Raw genomic sequence first — 15,854 nt, forward strand, 5'->3', positions numbered from 1 at the left:
CTGGAGGAGCTTGTACAAAATCACCGCAGGCAGAGGCAAAGAAGCCACTTGCCATGTTTGGGGGTGTCCCTCCTTAGGCCCCCATACTCTTCTGGAGGTGCCTGTCTGGGTGTTAATGCTGGTACCTGCTTTTCCCAGCCCGTGGGGCTTGGGCACAGCTCTGTCTCTGCACCCCAGGAGCTGCCATCTCTTCCTCTCTCTTGGGCTGAGACTTTCCTCCTCCCCAGCACCATCACTGCAAAGCCCTGAGCTTGGAGCTCCTGCCCACGGGCTTCTGCTTCACAGCAGTTCCCCTACAGATGTGGTGCTTCACCAGCAGCCCTTAGGCCTGGCTGCAACGCTGGTGGTTGTCCAAGCTGTGCCTCGGTCCTCGATGTTAACAGGCCATTGAAGCTCTGGTCTAAAAACCTCCAGCTGGACTCTCTACATGGTCATTTCCCTTCCGTTGTCTCATTCCTTCACTGCTCATGTGTTTTTCCCTACGCAGTTTATCCCTATCCTGAAGCTGCCCTGGCTAAGGGTACCTCTGAGACAAGTCACAACTGGGAAAGACAGACCCATTGCTGGTTCCCGGGAAGGGGAGCTCAGGTAGGCTGAGCCGTGGGCTCCTGCCGGCACAGAACCACCTGGTGCTGCTCTCGCCCAGCCCTGGGCGGTGGCTGAAGTGGAAACACAGGAGTGAGTCCTCACACAAAGCTTGTGGGTGGTACAGGCGGGAATTTGCCAACACCGTCCTCCTGCATCACACCTGGAGATGGGCCACTGTGGGGCCAGATATGGACATGTACATCACGTAAGTTGAAGCAGCTGGTGCTGTAAGGCAGGGCTTGGCCCATTGCTGAGGCACCGTGTAATGACAGCCCTGTGGTATCCAGGACTGTACTGATCTCTGGTGCCTCAATTCAGCAAGACTCTTTTTTTGGCTGGTGTAGATCTGGCCAGTGGTGAGAGCCTGTCCCTGCGGGCAAAAGCCCATGGCTGAGTCCACCTGAGGTCTGCAGGTGCTGGGCAGAAGCAGCACCGTGAGCATACACCGAACTGAGCTCCTGCAGCATGGTGGCACATCCAGGTGGTGTTGGTTCCTCATCCATCCTTCTCCTGACACTGTTGGGGCATGTCCTCCATTCCCACCTGCTGCAGCCCAGGTCCTCTCCAAGCCAACAGCTTGGCTCTGAAGGATGCTCTCAATGACTCTTTTTTTCAACTGTTGCTTGTCACAAATACTCTTCTTTGCCTGTCTGGTTTTTTTGTCTGCAGTTTGTCAAGAGTCAGAAAGGTTTTGTTCATTCTTGCCCCTTGCGCCACTGTGACATCCATTGCACAGTGGTCCCACCAAGGCAGTGTGTCCTGGTTTCTGGGCTTTCTCTGCCAAAGAGCTCCAGCACACGCTGGCACTGTCTCCTGCACCCCTTGATGTTTACACTCCCCTGTTCTCTTCTGACCTATTGCTGAGCAGCAGCCCAACTTCATCCTCTTCTTCCTCCTCCTCCTCCTCCTTCTGCACTGTTTGGAGTTTAGCCAGCATGAGGTCCAAAGCCTTTGTCCAGGTTCCCTCTGTACCCAAAGCCCTTTTGCACTTTGGCTCCCCTTGCATGTGGTGGCTATGGATATCCTGCCCAATTCCCATTTTCGTTTCCTCATTACAGCTGCTCTTCATCCAATCCTGCTCCCATGGGAAAATCCAGGCTGGGAGAGATGGTTGGACTCACCTGGACAAATCCTGGGATCTCACGCTCCTTGCAGAAGTCCTTGCTTCTTGTTTTTGCCACGCAGCGAAGGCTTTTGGCTCACAAAGGTACGGGCTGAATCCGGGTCTGGTTTCAGTGCTCCAAGCACTGTCCTTTCAGCTGAGCCATGCAGCCAGCCCTGGGCATCTGCTCTCCAGCGATGGCTTAAGCCAAGAGGGCAATGGTCCAGGTTGGGACTTCCCAGGCCATGAACCTGGACTGTGTGCTCCAAGGCAAGCACAGACTTGGTGACACTGCAGAGAGCCGCTACGTTTTTCTCTGGTAACTGCAGCCAGAGATGTGAAAGTTCAGAGGAGCAACATTTCAGGAGCTTCCTGAAGATCTCATTTCTCTGAAGGCATCGGGTTGCTGGGAGCTCTCAAAGGCAGGAAATGCTTTGGTGGACAGTTCTTTCTGGTGGAGGAAACCTCAGCTCACTTCTTGGACCAGGTGATTCTCTTAGGATGGGCCTTTTCCTCTGCCTGCTCCCCCAAATCCAATCCATCTACACCCTGGAAACTGGGAATGGGGGTGATGTAACATGCCAACACCTTCCTAGTGATCTTCCAGGTGGATAATAACATCAGTGTGAGTCACATTAAAAACATCTCCCAGGGGCCTCCTTCCAAATCCCAGCCTCTACTATTAATGTGTTAACATCTCATTAGGCTCCCTCGTTCCTGCCCTCTCCTTTGTCCCACACAACGGGTATTATTTTTCATTAAAAATCATTGAAAAAATGGGACAATTTGAAAGCACAACATATTTCCATGCACATCACTTGCAGCAAAACATGACATTAAAATGGTAAGTGGAGAGCGTGTGAATGAGCAGGCTGTTCAGGAATGGCAGCTGGATATTTGTCCCAGTTGTCTCTTACCATCTGAGTAAGGGAACAAGTTATTTAATCGTGGCATATAAAGTGTACTCTAACCCACTGACTAAATATAGCTGATCACTCTTAAATAATGCCTTGCTTTTTGTGTGCTCCACTTGTTTGTGCGAGGAATTGTAAACGAAGGGGAAAGTGCTGCTAACCCAGGGGCTGCGCGTTTGGGACAGTCGGAGCATTTGCAGCCCAAGGGAGGGACAAGCACAACTGGCAGACGATGTTGTGGTTGTCAGGGGGATTTGTGTGGGGCATTATTTAGCAACAAGACCTACACAGGGGCCTGGAGTTAAACTGCAGGACTGTAAAGCTAATGCAGGATAGTAATTTTTATGCCGTTTAGTATCTGTACATTGAAAATAGATGCTATGGGTGTTATTAGAGCAGCAAGAAATGTAATATATTTCTGTTTAAAAATGGAATTTCTAGCCGAAGCCGTTCCTGTCAAGCCTCTTCAGCTGTGCAAGGCCCCATCTGTACTCGAAAGCATTTTCACACCAGTAAAACCATACATCAGCCCCCCCTTATATTGTCAAAGTACTGCGTCTTAGCTGTTGTCCCTGTGCCACAGAGATGTCCTGGCCAAATAAATGGTCGTTTAGCAGCCGGGCAGCAGGGACAGGGCTCTGCCCACCGGTGCGCTCGCGTGCGAGGAGGTTTGTGAATCCCAATTGCAGGTTTCACCAACGGGTACCGGCAAGGGGCAGGGGCACCATTTTGGCTTGGGCAGTGGCAGCTGGTGAGGGGCCCGGAGGGAGGGTGTGTGCGGCCACATCGTGGTTGTGGATTGCAGGGGGAGAACTGGCATGTTTTAAAAATATACCCATGTAAGTAGATTTAGACCGAGCCATTTCATTAGCTACAGCGGGCTGGGCACTGGTGCGTGGCGGCGAACGGTCTCGGCTTCAGCAACGTGCTTTGCTGAGCGAAGGAGAAAACACAGCACCGACACTGGGCCCGGGAAGCAGGGCCGGGTGGCAGGACCGTGCCCGGCGCCGCTCAACGCCCGCACCCGCTCAACGCCGGTCTCGACCCGCCGGTCCCAACCCGCCGGTCCCCCCAGAGCCGCCCGCACCCCCCGCCCGCCGCGCCGCTCCGACCCGGGGGGCTGGCCCCGCCCCCACCGCCCCGGCCCCGCCCCCACCGCCCCGGCCCCGCCCCCACCGGTCCGGCCCCGCCCCCACCGGTCCGGCCCCGCCCCCACCGGTCCGGCCCCGCCCCTCCGGTCCGGCCCCGCCCCCACCGCCCCGGCACCGCCCCCACCGCCCCGGCACCGCCCCTCCGTGCCGGCCCCGCCCCTCCGTGCCGGCCCCGCCCCTCCGTGCCGGCCCCGCCCCGCGCCGTTGCCATGGCAGCGCGCGCTCGCACAACACTGCGTCTCTCAGCGGCGGCCGGAAGTAGTTCCGACGGCAGCCAGGAGGCGCGGAAAGTAGTTCCCTGGTGACGGCGGCGCCGCGACCCGGAAGCGCGCGACCGTGGCGCGGAGGAATCCCTCGCGGGCAACCGTGTTCTTGCGAGGAGCGGCGGCCCCGGCGGCGGGAGAGCAGCGCCCGGCCCGGCCCGGCCCGCCGCGGCCCCGGCATGTTCAAGAACACGTTCCAGAGCGGGTTCCTCTCGGTGCTGTACAGCATCGGCAGCAAGCCGCTCCAGATCTGGGACAAGAAGGTGAGGCGGAGGCGGAGCGGGGGGAGCAGCGGGGCCGGTCGCCTCAGCCCCCCGGGCCGGGCCCGGCGGGGCCAGACGCGGCTCACCGGGAAGCAGCCAGGGGGGGCCCGGGCACCCGTGGGGCCGCTCTCGTCAGGCCACCGGTGCCTGAGCCGCCCGTGCCAGGTTATCGGGACAGCCCCCGGGGTGATTTTTCGAAGGGGAATGTATTATAAAAATACCTTCTGCCCCCGCCCCCGGGGGGCGGCCCGGTGTCAGGAGATGCCGCAGTGCAAGGGGCTGCGAAGAGTGTCAAACGCTGGAAATAGGCAGCAGAAAACAAAACGACCCTTGGCCACAGACAGTGGCTTCCCCGCGGTAGCTGGTGTACATGAGACGAGGTCGTCTCTCGTATGTGACCCATTTTTAAACAGGCTTGCTAAAGGTATTTACAGGTAGGCTGTGTGGCAGGTTTTTGGGTGCACAAGAAGTCATGAATGCTTCATCTGTTTGTTTTTCCTTCCTGTGTTTCTGGAGGCGTTCTGTGGAGGGTCCCCTGCCTTCTCCTGGGTATCTCACCTTCAGGAGCCCGTATTGGGAGGTCTGGGTGTGCTGAGACCTTCACAAACCACCACAGTTGTGTTGCTACCTAAAAGTGATTCTGCAAAACGCCCATTACACTCTGAGGGCAGGCTCTCCTCTCTGAGGTTATGATGCGTATTCAGTTACTTGTGCTTGAACCTAACCTGAATTTCTTGTGGTTTCAGCAGGAATGAAAGCCTTCAAGGCCGTTCAGCAGGGAGCCAAGATGTTTGACCCCAGTGGGCTCATGTGAGCGTTTACAAGTCGTGGGATGGGGGACAGGCAGCGCAGATCCATCCTGTGTCCCATCTGTGCAGCTCTGTGAAGAACTGGGTTGCCTTGCATAGCCTGGCTGTGTGCATGTGCCTGTCTTAGGGCTTTGGCACAAATATTCATGACCTTAAAAAAGGATTTGCAGCTTATTTGGGTGGCGTGAGGATGGAACGCATTAAAGACTCTTAGACAAAGGGATGTAGCGGGCCCCCAGACTGGGTAAAGCCAAGAGCAATCTGGGCTGACCCTGCTTGGAGGTGGAGGTTGGACTGGAGACCTCCTGAGGTACCTTCCAACGTGAATTGTCCTGCGCAGGGTGATACCGTTGCGATCATGCAGCTGGTGGGGTGGCCAGCAGGAACTCTGCTTGCTGGGTGGGCGTAAGCAACAGTCCGTTCAGTTGCAATAGTCGCTGGATTGGCCAGGAAAGACTGTTGAAAAGTTAGCACTGCTGTTCCCAAGAGCAGCATCTGGGTGTGCAGGTTGTTTCCATTGCCTGCTGTAGGGTTGCATGTGGCTGGGCTCCTCTGGTGGCAGCAGCCCTGTGTCCTTGGGAGCCGCAGGGCTGTGTGTGGGTGCTGCTCCTCGCTCAGAGCTCTCTCTCTGTGCTGAGGAAGCGCAGCCAGCTTGGGTGAGCTGCTTGTGGGGATCGCCCTGCTCACAAAGGTGTGGCATGAAACCAGAGTGGGTTTTCTGACTTCTTTGCCTGTGGATGTTGGCATGGCTCACTCTTTCACCTCACTTTTCCATTTAAAAGGAGCTGGGGTGGTGAGTTTGTAATAGCTTTGGCATTCCTGATCTGACACCCTTGGTGTGTTTGCAGAAGCAGGAGGTGAAGGGTGGTGCTTAGAACATCTGGCTGCCTTGGAGCTGAGAAGGAGGAGTCTCTCAGGCCCTCAGTCCACCATGTGTGGGTGTCATTTTCCCTGCTCGGCTCCTTCAGAAAATCCCACTCATGCTGCTGACTCGTGTGTTGGGCAATGCAAAGACTGCGTGAACATGCAGCGCAGGGAAGTGCCGCTGATGGTTTGGGTGCTGGTGGGCAGCTGCAGGCAGGGAGGCTGGGTGCTGAGTTGCTGATGAAGCCTCTCTGGCTCCGTGCAAGAACCTGCCAGGTTTGCAGCAGAGCAGCAGGCTGGCGTCTGGCTTGGGCAGTGTGTTCATGAAGTGAGCAAATGTCCAGAAACGGTGAGGGATTTTTCCAGTCATTTTATTTATTTATCAATTGGAAAACACTGATCTGTCCAAACCCAGACATCCCAGGGATGTTCCAGCTCTGGCATTGCCACGGGAGAGGGTTACGGTTGGGATTTCTGGAAGGGGGGAAAGCAACCAAAACTTTGCAATAAGTGATCACTGCTCTCTTCAGGGTGCATGAAATGCACCTGGAGTTTTGGTGAGAATTGGAAACAAGGGATTTGATGGTCTCCCATGGCCTAGGTGAATGCCCTGATTGCTGGATTCATAGCTGTCCTAATGTGAACTCTCTTATCTTTGCAAAAAGTACCAGCAGACAGTGATTTTTTTTTTTTTTTTTAATCAAATTTTTTTTTTAAGATCTTAGGGAATCTCAAACTTTGGTGACATGGGGAAAACCATTTCTTGTTCAGCCCTAGCAGGATGTCTACTGCTTGTGCTGATGGAGACGGTGTCAAGTAGAAGCTTCTTTGTTTGATATAGGTGTAGAAATGAGGCACTGGAAGCCTTTCCTTGTGGTGAGCATTTGTAGCCTCCCTCTAAGTAGCAGGATACAGACCTTCCCTTCTCTCCCATCTCCCTCAGGGGCTGTGGGTAAGCTCTGGGCAGGCCTTGGCAGCAAACCCTGCCAAGCGCAAGCTATCCTGGCCACCAGCATCCTGTCCCAGGGGACTCTGGCAGGATGGAGATGTCCAGGCCTTGGGAAGAGCATGGTGAGTGTCCCACTGTCCCTGCAGGCAGAAGTTCCTCCTTCAGCATCATCCACAGAGAGCTGGTAACTGCTGGGCTGTGCTCTCCTCTCCTGCCTTCCAGTGCTGCATATGCATGGTTTGGACACCGGTTTGCAAGGTGTTTTCTGTTTGCCTTCCAGCACTTGGTTGTTCAGAGTCCTCTGTTTATTCCTGCAGCGTCCTGCCACCATGGTCCCCCTGCTGACGCGTGGAGACATGCTGACCAGTCTCCAGGGGACTCGCTGACGCTTTTCTGCAGAGCAAATGGGAATGGTTCGATGAAACTTGTCAAACCTATCGATCCTCTTGCTAATTTCTTTCTGCTGGTGCGTCAACGTGGAATATCATTAGCAATTTCAAATGCTGCTGGGAGGCCGCAAGGTCAGCGAGTGTTCAATACCCATCTGAATGTCAAACGTGTGCTCTGCCACCAGGATGCAGATGGCAATTTCCCTGATGAATGTGGCCAGGATCAAGTTCCTGTGATTGCTGTGCCAGTGTCCTCTCTTCCAGCCCTTCTCCAGGTTGTTAGTTCTCTCACACAACGTCCTTGTCTGGTTTGTCCCAAATCTCTGCATCTCCAATACAGCACTCTGCTGTGCACCCCTCCCCAAACCCATGTGCTTGGCAGAGCCAGGGTGCTCCTGCTTTTGCCTCTTGTTTCGCCCCTTCTCCCTTCCCAGGGGAGGGAGGTGGCACCAGGGCCCTGTGCCTGTTCAGGACCTACCAGTGGCTTTGAGAAGTGCTGGCCTGTCCTGCGGCTGGGCCGTACCCATGCCTACGGTAGCCTGAGCGATGGTGCTGGCTGTGTTTCAGCTTGCTGGTGCTGGCAGAAGCCCGTCACCTAATGGCCAGCAACGATGCGGGAGCAAGCCTCCAGAGGTCGGCCTCGGACCGTGGCATCCTGTCTGCCGGCGGTGGGCGGCTGGGCCTGGGGAGGATGGCTCCTTGCCGCCTTTCCTCTGCTCTTTGTTACGTTTGACTGGTGTTGCTAGCAGCAACGGCAGCCTCAAGAAAAACATATATTCAGGCACAATTGTCTGTGAAGCTGCTGCTCCCTCCAAACCCTCTGAGATTTGAGGTTTTCATCTGCAAAAAAAGCTTTTCCAGTTTTCTTTAGACAGCAGGTAACTTCTTAGTTATGCCAATACAGAGGATATTAGGCATTTGAAGAAATTTTATTTTCTAAGAGGGCTATTGCCCTTTTTTCCAGCTTCAAAAATCCACCTTCTTAGGCTTAAGATGGCTAGAAAACATTGGCCAAGTATGAATGTGGAGTGTTTTGCTTAGATTTCTAAAATTTTCTGTAATCTTCTCTTTCGGAGCTTCCGTGAGGTAGGGGAAAGCCCCTGAAAACTGGAAGCAGAGCAGGATCGTCCCTTGCCCTGCACAGCAGCTGTGCCTGGTGGAGCCGGAGGTCACCTCTTGATCTGTGCGAGCCTGTTGGGAAGGGACCCACAGAGCTGGCAGGGGAAGAAAAATGCTCGTCTGGCTGTGACCAGCACATGTCCCCTGTCAGGGAGGTGGTCCCTGCAGTGAGCCCAGGGGCTGAGCTGGGGCGTGTGGCCCCACTGAGTCCTGGAGGGCACTGCTTTGAGCGCAGTTGGCGGTGAGCACTTCGGATGCTGTTCAGCCTTATCTAACTGAAACAGCGAGGCTGCTTGGACTTCTGCTCCAGCCGGCGTGGGATGTCATGCTCCAAACGTCCGTGTGTCTGTCCGGCCGGCGCAGGCGGCAGCCACATGCAGACAGGCTGGCTTTTGTGCAGAAGGTCGCCCGTGTGACCAGGCCACAGTCTCTCTGCAGCCGGACTGTAGTGCAGCTCCCAAACGCTTGCACCGAGGTGGGTCGGACCGGCAGGGAGGGCTCTGCCGCAGTCTGGGCCTGTATTGTGCTTATCTCCTCTCCTTTCTGCTGTCTTTCATCCTGTTTCTGGCAATGCTGAGGGAGAAAAGTTACTTCTTTTCATTGTCCCTGTAATCTGGGGAAGGAAAGCCTTCACAGGCTAAGGAAGGGGACCTGGTTGCAGATAGAAACACTGCTAAGTAATTAGTTTGAAGCATGTTTCGCTATTTTCTCTGTTACTGTCCTCTCCAGAGAAGACCAAACCTGAACCTTCTCCCCTCTATGGAGCCAAAAGCTGCCCTTGGTGAAAGCTGTCTCGTGCGGCCTGGAGGCAGGCTTTGTTGTGCACTACTGTCACCTGCTTAAGCAGGGTTAGTTCCTGGTGTTAACTTCATATGCTGTATCCCTGTGGCTTCCAGGACTTAATTTCCCAGATGCCAGTCACTGCTTCGAACATAGAGAGGCACATGGGGCTTCTGCTGGGCTGGTGTTTTTTAAAACAAACAAAACCCAACAAAAACAAGCAAACAAAAACAAGCAAACAAACACCAAAACAAAAGAACCCCAACAGCAACAACTCATCCAGACCTCATGCAGTTGATTTCTTCTGAACAGCCCTATAAATCCATGGGAGTTGCATTTGATGCAAAAGAGGGGCACAGTTATCATGTAAGGATCCTCTCTCTGAGCTTAGTGTTTTCTGGAACTATTTGTGCAGGCTTGAAGCAGAGTTAGGAGCAGCCTGGCAGGGCGAGCTGCACTCTTGTGCTTATCAGCAGCAGCTCAGTGATTCAGGCTGAGGTTTCTTTAAACTGCTTAGTGCAGAGATGGACCGGGGGGGTGGGCTGCTCACAGGGCTTATCTCATTCTTCCAGCAAATGTATGTAACATCACCCAGGTGGGTCCCTCTGAAGAGATGAACGTTGAAGATGAATTGCTAAACCTGTAAATCATTTTGTAGCTCACGACTAGAACCACCTCATTAGAAGCTTAATGTATCCTATATATTAGCAGCGGTGATGGGTGCCGAAGAAATTAATTCATGGAGCCGGAAGGAGCATTGCAATTTGCTGATCTAGCATTGGGGAAGAGCAGAGGGCTTAATTAGCAAAAGTGCCTTTTAAATGGAGATAGATTTGATGGGAAGTGAGCTGCTTAATTGAAAAAATAAATCCTCAGACCGTGGGATTCAGCCATGTTGCTTGTGGAGAAAAATGCATTTGTGTTGGCTCCTGGTCCTGGCCCTGGCCTCCCTGAGCTCTGTGGGGAGCTGGCTGCCTCCAAGTAGCCAAAACCTGTGCCCCACAACAGAGCAGGCGATGGCTCTGTGCATGCGTGTGCTGTAGTTATGAAGAATTTTAACCACACTCTCATCTGGTGCTGCCCTTCCACAGAGGCAGTGAGCCATGGCCAGCAGCAGAGACACCTTGGAGACCGGTGGCTGGCTGGTGCCTCCCTTTTCTTGCCCCTCTGTTGCTCATACTTGTTTTTACCCCTTATCCCACTCTAGTTTGATCTTGTTCTGACACTTTTATGTTTGTTTACTTGGGCCTCTAACATGAGGCTTGAATCGCTTGTGTTCACTATAGTGTATTTGGATAGACGGAAGTCTTACTCTAGGTGTCCGTGCAGCGTGCTGGGCCATAAACTCTTGCACTGGCACTCTGGGGCTGTGATCAAAGCCTTGGAAACAGCAATGTCCAGGACAATAAGAGCCAAGTGACCATAGATGGGTCCTCCTGAGATCTTTTTCCCCCTCTCAATGGAGCTGTGGGTGCCTCTTATTTCTCTCGTAAGTAACACCTGTGCTGTCTGCCCCACTCTTCCAGGTGCGCAACGGCCACATCAAGCGAATCACCGACAATGACATTCAGTCACTGGTGCTGGAGATTGAAGGAACTAATGTCAGGTAGGAGGAGGGATCTTTTTCTGCTCTTGTGTGCCCTGGTGGCTTGGCCCTGGAGCAGAGTCAAAGATGTCAGTGTCCAGCAGACAGCTCCTTCAGACTCTATAGCAATCTCTTTGTCAGTAAATTGAAGAATATGACATGGGATCATATCACTGCTACCCCTCTGTGGCACTGTACTGTACCTTTCCCTGGATGTGCTTGTAGAACTCTGTCTCTGTGGGGCTAAGGGATAAAAAATAAAGGCCCATTACTTTTCCATCACTTGGAGAAAAAAGCTATATTTGATACCCAGTCCCCAGTCTGTGCCGCCAATTTCTGAGAAAGCAGCACTCTGTCTTCTGCATCTTTTATTGTCTTAGGCCTGCTCTGCTGCTCTCCCCACGTGACAGCTGCTCTCCCAGCAGCAGGAAGATCAAAGGGAGATTTATGAGGGGAATTGCTTTTGGTGCTTCACTTAGCAACCTCGTCTCCATCGACCGGGGAGAGAGACGCCAGCTCCATGAGCGGGTTCACAGTCTCCAAGGCTTCTCCAGGGGTGATTCAGAGCAGGGCGCTCCTTATAAGGGCAGCGGAGACTCCTCTCCTGCAGACAGGCTGAGCCAATGCTTCTCTTCCTCCCAAGATGTGTTGATACAGAACTTGCCAGGCGTGACGTGTACTTCTAGGGCTCATGACCTCCGTTTTTGCAGCCATATAGAGCACACAGGGCCACTGCTGTGCTTTGGAGGGCTCTACCTGTTCAGTCAAGGGGAAGGAGGAAGTTGTGTTAGGAAACAGTGCTGACATAGCCTTGAAATTGGGGAGGTGAAGCTGCCCAAAAAGGTGTTTCATGCACTGCGTGAGGAAAGTGGGATTTGAAATGCATTCTTTGGGCCTTTTTATTTTCCCTGCAGACTACCTGTGAAACCCTCCCTCCTGTTACAGGAAGCCCTGGTTATTGCTGAGATCTTACAATCACAGCTGTCTTTTTCTGCCTATCCTCCAAGGCTGTGTTAGTCCAGGGAGAGACATGGGACTCGTGCTGTGTGCTTTGTGCCATGTGAGATCCTAAGGTGTTTTTCTGTGCCTCGCAGTACCACGTACATCACGTGCCCTGCTGACCCAAAGAAGACCCTGGGCATCAAACTACCTTTCCTGGTGATGATCATCAAGAACCTGAAGAAATACTTCACTTTCGAAGTGCAGGTGAGCAGCGTGCAGCGGGGATGTCCATCCAGGCACCAGTGAGGAAGGTGCCATGAGCCCACAGTATGTTCCAACTTGTCCCTGACAGCAAGTGGTCCTCAAAACAATTTTGTTTTCTTGGCCACGTGATGTGTCAGATCTTCTGCTATGTAGGCATCAGCTCACAAGCACATCATTGCTATTCCTGAAAATGGGTCTGTTTCCTGTGTTAAGAATATTTCTGCTGTGAAATGGAGGCGTGGGAGTAGGAGAGCCCTGTCTTAGAGACTGGTAAACCCTGAGCATAAAACAGCTGCTGTCTTGGGGAGCTGGGGTCCCCTGACACCTGGGTCAGCCACTTTCCTTCCTCACCACAGGTGCTGGATGATAAGAACGTACGCCGGCGTTTCCGGGCGAGTAACTACCAGAGCACGACTCGGGTGAAGCCTTTCATCTGCACCATGCCCATGCGGCTGGACGATGGCTGGAACCAAATCCAGTTTAACCTCTCGGATTTCACGCGCCGTGCTTACGGGACAAACTACATCGAGACCCTGAGAGTTCAGGTGAGAAGCAGGCGTGTCCTGCCCAGGCCGCAGTGGTTGGCAGTCTTCCCGCTGGCTGGGACAGCCTTGCTGGAGATTGGCAATCTGGGTTTAGCCCTGACTGGCTCCTTCACCAGTCCTGCTCTTTCCAGAGCACTGTGGGAGCAAAGACCCAACTGAGGCAGCAGAGGTTCTGGTGCTGCCTCACTGAACTAGACTGGGATCAAGGAGCTCATTTCCATCTTGTTTCTCTTGCTGGCTGTCAGGGTAAGAATTGCAGTCCACCTAAGGTGCCACGCATTCTGCTGTGTGGAGGTCTGCTGGGAATTAGCCATGTGCTGCCTCACTGTCCAGATACACCAGACAGCAACTGGACAGGTGGGAGACTGGTTGGTAAAGACCCAGGGTGTGTTGGTCCGTACATATCCCCAGTCAAGCTTGTTTCCTAGTGCAGGTGGAGTGACCCTGCCTTCACCGAGCCCCTTGGACCAGGGCTGATGCAGCGTTTTTTCCTGCTGAGGATGTGAAACCTGCCCACGTGCTAGGGGTTCATGTTTGCTGTGTCCAGTGGCATGTGTTACTTCGAGGAATGCCTGTGTGCGGAGCATGCCTGTTCCTTAGTATGATGGGGCTGCTGCGGTTCCTTGTGGGGTTGTCCTCAGATGGGCAGTCAGTCAGCTGGGAAATGTCTGCCTTCTCACATACCCGTGAGGGGACTGGAGCGATTTCTTTGCTGCCAGCTGATAGTGGAGGCAGCACAAACCGGACAGTCTCATTCCTGACCTCAGGGAGGCCCCGAAGAGGGAGCATTAAACATGCAGCAAGCTGAGGCTGAGGGTATTCTGGCAAATGCTGATACCAGTGGAGAAGCAGAGGTGGGTTCATAGCAAAGAACCCTCTAAGCAACTAAGACAGGTCTCAATTTGCAGAGATGCCAGAGCTCAAATCTTTTGAGCCACTTGCATCACCAGAGAGAGCATCTAATGCAAAGCCGAGGGCATGGGCCAACATTTCTTCTGTGATGCCATGTCAGATTCAGAGAGAGGCAATGAGGTCTCTTCTCCCGCTGCTGAGCCAAGGAATCCAGGCTGCTCTGACTCTTTGTTTTGACTCTCAGATCCACGCCAACTGTCGCATCCGACGGGTGTACTTCTCTGACCGCCTCTACTCAGAGGATGAGCTCCCAGCTGAGTTCAAGCTGTATCTGCCTGTCCAGAACAAGGCCAAGGTGAGCTAGCTATGGGCAAGGAGGATGGGAGGAGCAGCTGGGCCAGGCTAACATTCCTCTTCCCATTCTTCCTCCCTCTGCTGCCTTCACAATCCAGCATTTCTTCTAGCGGCAGAGCTCTTGCCAGCTTTGGCCATCAGCCAGGGAGCACCCTCGCTGCTGCCAGGGTGAGCAGTCTGTCGGGGGTGCCTGGCTGAGCGGCTCTCCTGCCAAAACATGTGGAAGTTGTTGTTCCCACCTAGGAGCAGGGTGGGCTGTGCAGCTGCTCCCCACGTCCTTCCTGCTTGCGTCGAAGGACTCTGGGCAGGGCGGCAGCCTCTCGGCATCTCTCTGCAGCTTTCACCCATGACTCAGCACAGAGGCTTTGCTCTTCAGAGCTAGCTGCAGCTCCACGCTTGTCTTCCAGACAAGATGCTATTTGTGTCCCTCTAGCCCAAATTTACTTCCCTCTGATCTCTTCCCTGCCCAGTGCATATCACAGTGCTATGAAGTGGGAAGGTGATAGGCAAGGTTGTGGCTGCCTGGCAGGAATAAATGCCCAACTCTGCTCTTATGGTCATAGAAGAGGAGTCCCTGGCATATTGGCAGCAGTCTTGAGGCTTGTGAGGAGGCACCTTCTTTGCCAGGGCCAGCCTGTCCCAGTGCAGGTGCTTCTTTTAGCAGAGAAGATTCCTGGGCAGAATTTCAAGGAGCTGAGAGAGGATGCTGGGTGCTGATCTTAGTGGAAAGTGGAAGGCAGTGTTACCAGTAGGTAACACCTCTGGGGTGCCTGTCACTGCCTTCTGGGCTGTAGCAGCCTCCCTGGGTGTCAGGGGAATACTTGGAGCCCATGTACAGTTGCCAAGTCTAATAACTGTCTCACTTCTTCTCCCTGCTCTGTCTAGCAATAACACCACGTTGGGAAGAGTTGCGAGAGGTGTTTGGGGTTAGTAGGAAAACAAAAGCAGGTGGAAGAGACGGAACTGCTGAGACCAAGTTTTAGACCAGCTCACCTTTCCTAGGATAACTTTGATTCATCTGGTATCCCTCTTCTGGACAGGACATAATTAACCAAGTAACAGGCCTGGGACTATGTTGTTGGTGTGTGAGTTGTACAGAATCAGAGTTTTCCTGGCTGTTCCTAAAATGCTGAGCCTAAACACTGCAAGTGGCCTGGTACGTGATCTTGTGTTGCACAGAGGGGTTGCTCAAAGTGACCACTGTGCCTCCAAAGAGGGGATTCAGCAGGACTTTTGGGGTTAAGTGTGCCCTCTTGAAGATACCAATTTTTTTCTTTGTTTTCCATCTCTTATTTTATATATGCTCTAAATACGAATGTAATACTCACTATTGGGAAGTTATTAAACATTTGACTCTCTAAGTCTGCTCTTGGCTTCTTTCTCCTTGATGGATCCTTTAACTTGCACATGTTAGCACTTCAGAAAGTGCCAAAGAATTTCTTTAGGAACCCAGATGTTAGAATTTGCCTCTGAGTTTGACTTTGATTGGTAGTCTTGCTGTTTAAGGGGTAGCACAGATGTGAACAACAGCAACCTGGAGACAGGAAAAATAGTACGGTTTCTGTAGAGTAGACAAGATCTGTCTCCAGTCTGTGAGGTTTGTGGTACACTACCAATGACTAAAACTCATGCTGTTCACTTTTAGTACCTGGAAATGGGTTTTTCATTCCCTTACTTGAAGCCATTTTCCCAGCAGCAACAAATTGGTTTCACCTGCCTGTTAGGGCACAGCTCTGTTGGCTGTGTAGTTAAACAACTCCCTCCAGCTCTCAACCAAGCCTTTAGCAGCTACTTTTAGCAAGAGGCACACAATAGCCTTCCAGCTGCCAAATTGTCCCTTTCCCCAGGGATCAAAGGGGAGTTTTAGCAAAGCAGCATAACGGGAGCGGAAGTCTTTTCCTGTGCTGAAGCTGCCCTTCCCTGCCTCAAACCAATCTGCCTTTGTTGTGGAAAGGCTTGTGGAGGGAAGGCCGCAGACGTCCCCCAGTAATGGAGCGAATCTGGGAGTAGCTGCTGCCTTTCCTCCCTGGGGCCAAGCCCGCTGGTGGGTGGGTGTCTAAGGCGGGTACCCATCCTTCCCTGGTGTTGGGCTGTGCAGTGAATTGGGAAGACCTGACTTAT

The 15,854-nt window shown here is 53.2% G+C and overlaps 1 protein-coding gene across 2 annotated transcripts; it reads left to right on the forward strand.

Moving 5' to 3' along the window:
- Positions 1-4,032: 4,032 nt before the first annotated feature.
- Positions 4,033-15,069, forward strand: CFAP20 (cilia and flagella associated protein 20). 2 transcript variants are annotated; one of them, XM_065641085.1, is made up of 6 exons: positions 4,033-4,281; positions 10,718-10,797; positions 11,871-11,982; positions 12,339-12,527; positions 13,624-13,734; positions 14,619-15,069. In XM_065641085.1, exons 1-6 carry the CDS (start codon positions 4,198-4,200, stop codon positions 14,622-14,624), a joined length of 582 nt encoding a protein of 193 aa, XP_065497157.1. In that variant the 5' UTR covers positions 4,033-4,197; the 3' UTR covers positions 14,625-15,069. The 2 variants fall into 2 exon arrangements, with proteins under 2 accessions (XP_065497157.1, XP_065497156.1); XM_065641084.1 differs by lacking the exon at positions 14,619-15,069 and having other exon boundaries at positions 13,624-13,743.
- Positions 15,070-15,854: the final 785 nt, after the last annotated feature.

The sequence above is a fragment of the Caloenas nicobarica genome, chromosome 9, assembly GCF_036013445.1.
Source record: "Caloenas nicobarica isolate bCalNic1 chromosome 9, bCalNic1.hap1, whole genome shotgun sequence".
Taxonomy (NCBI): Eukaryota; Metazoa; Chordata; class Aves; order Columbiformes; family Columbidae; genus Caloenas; species Caloenas nicobarica.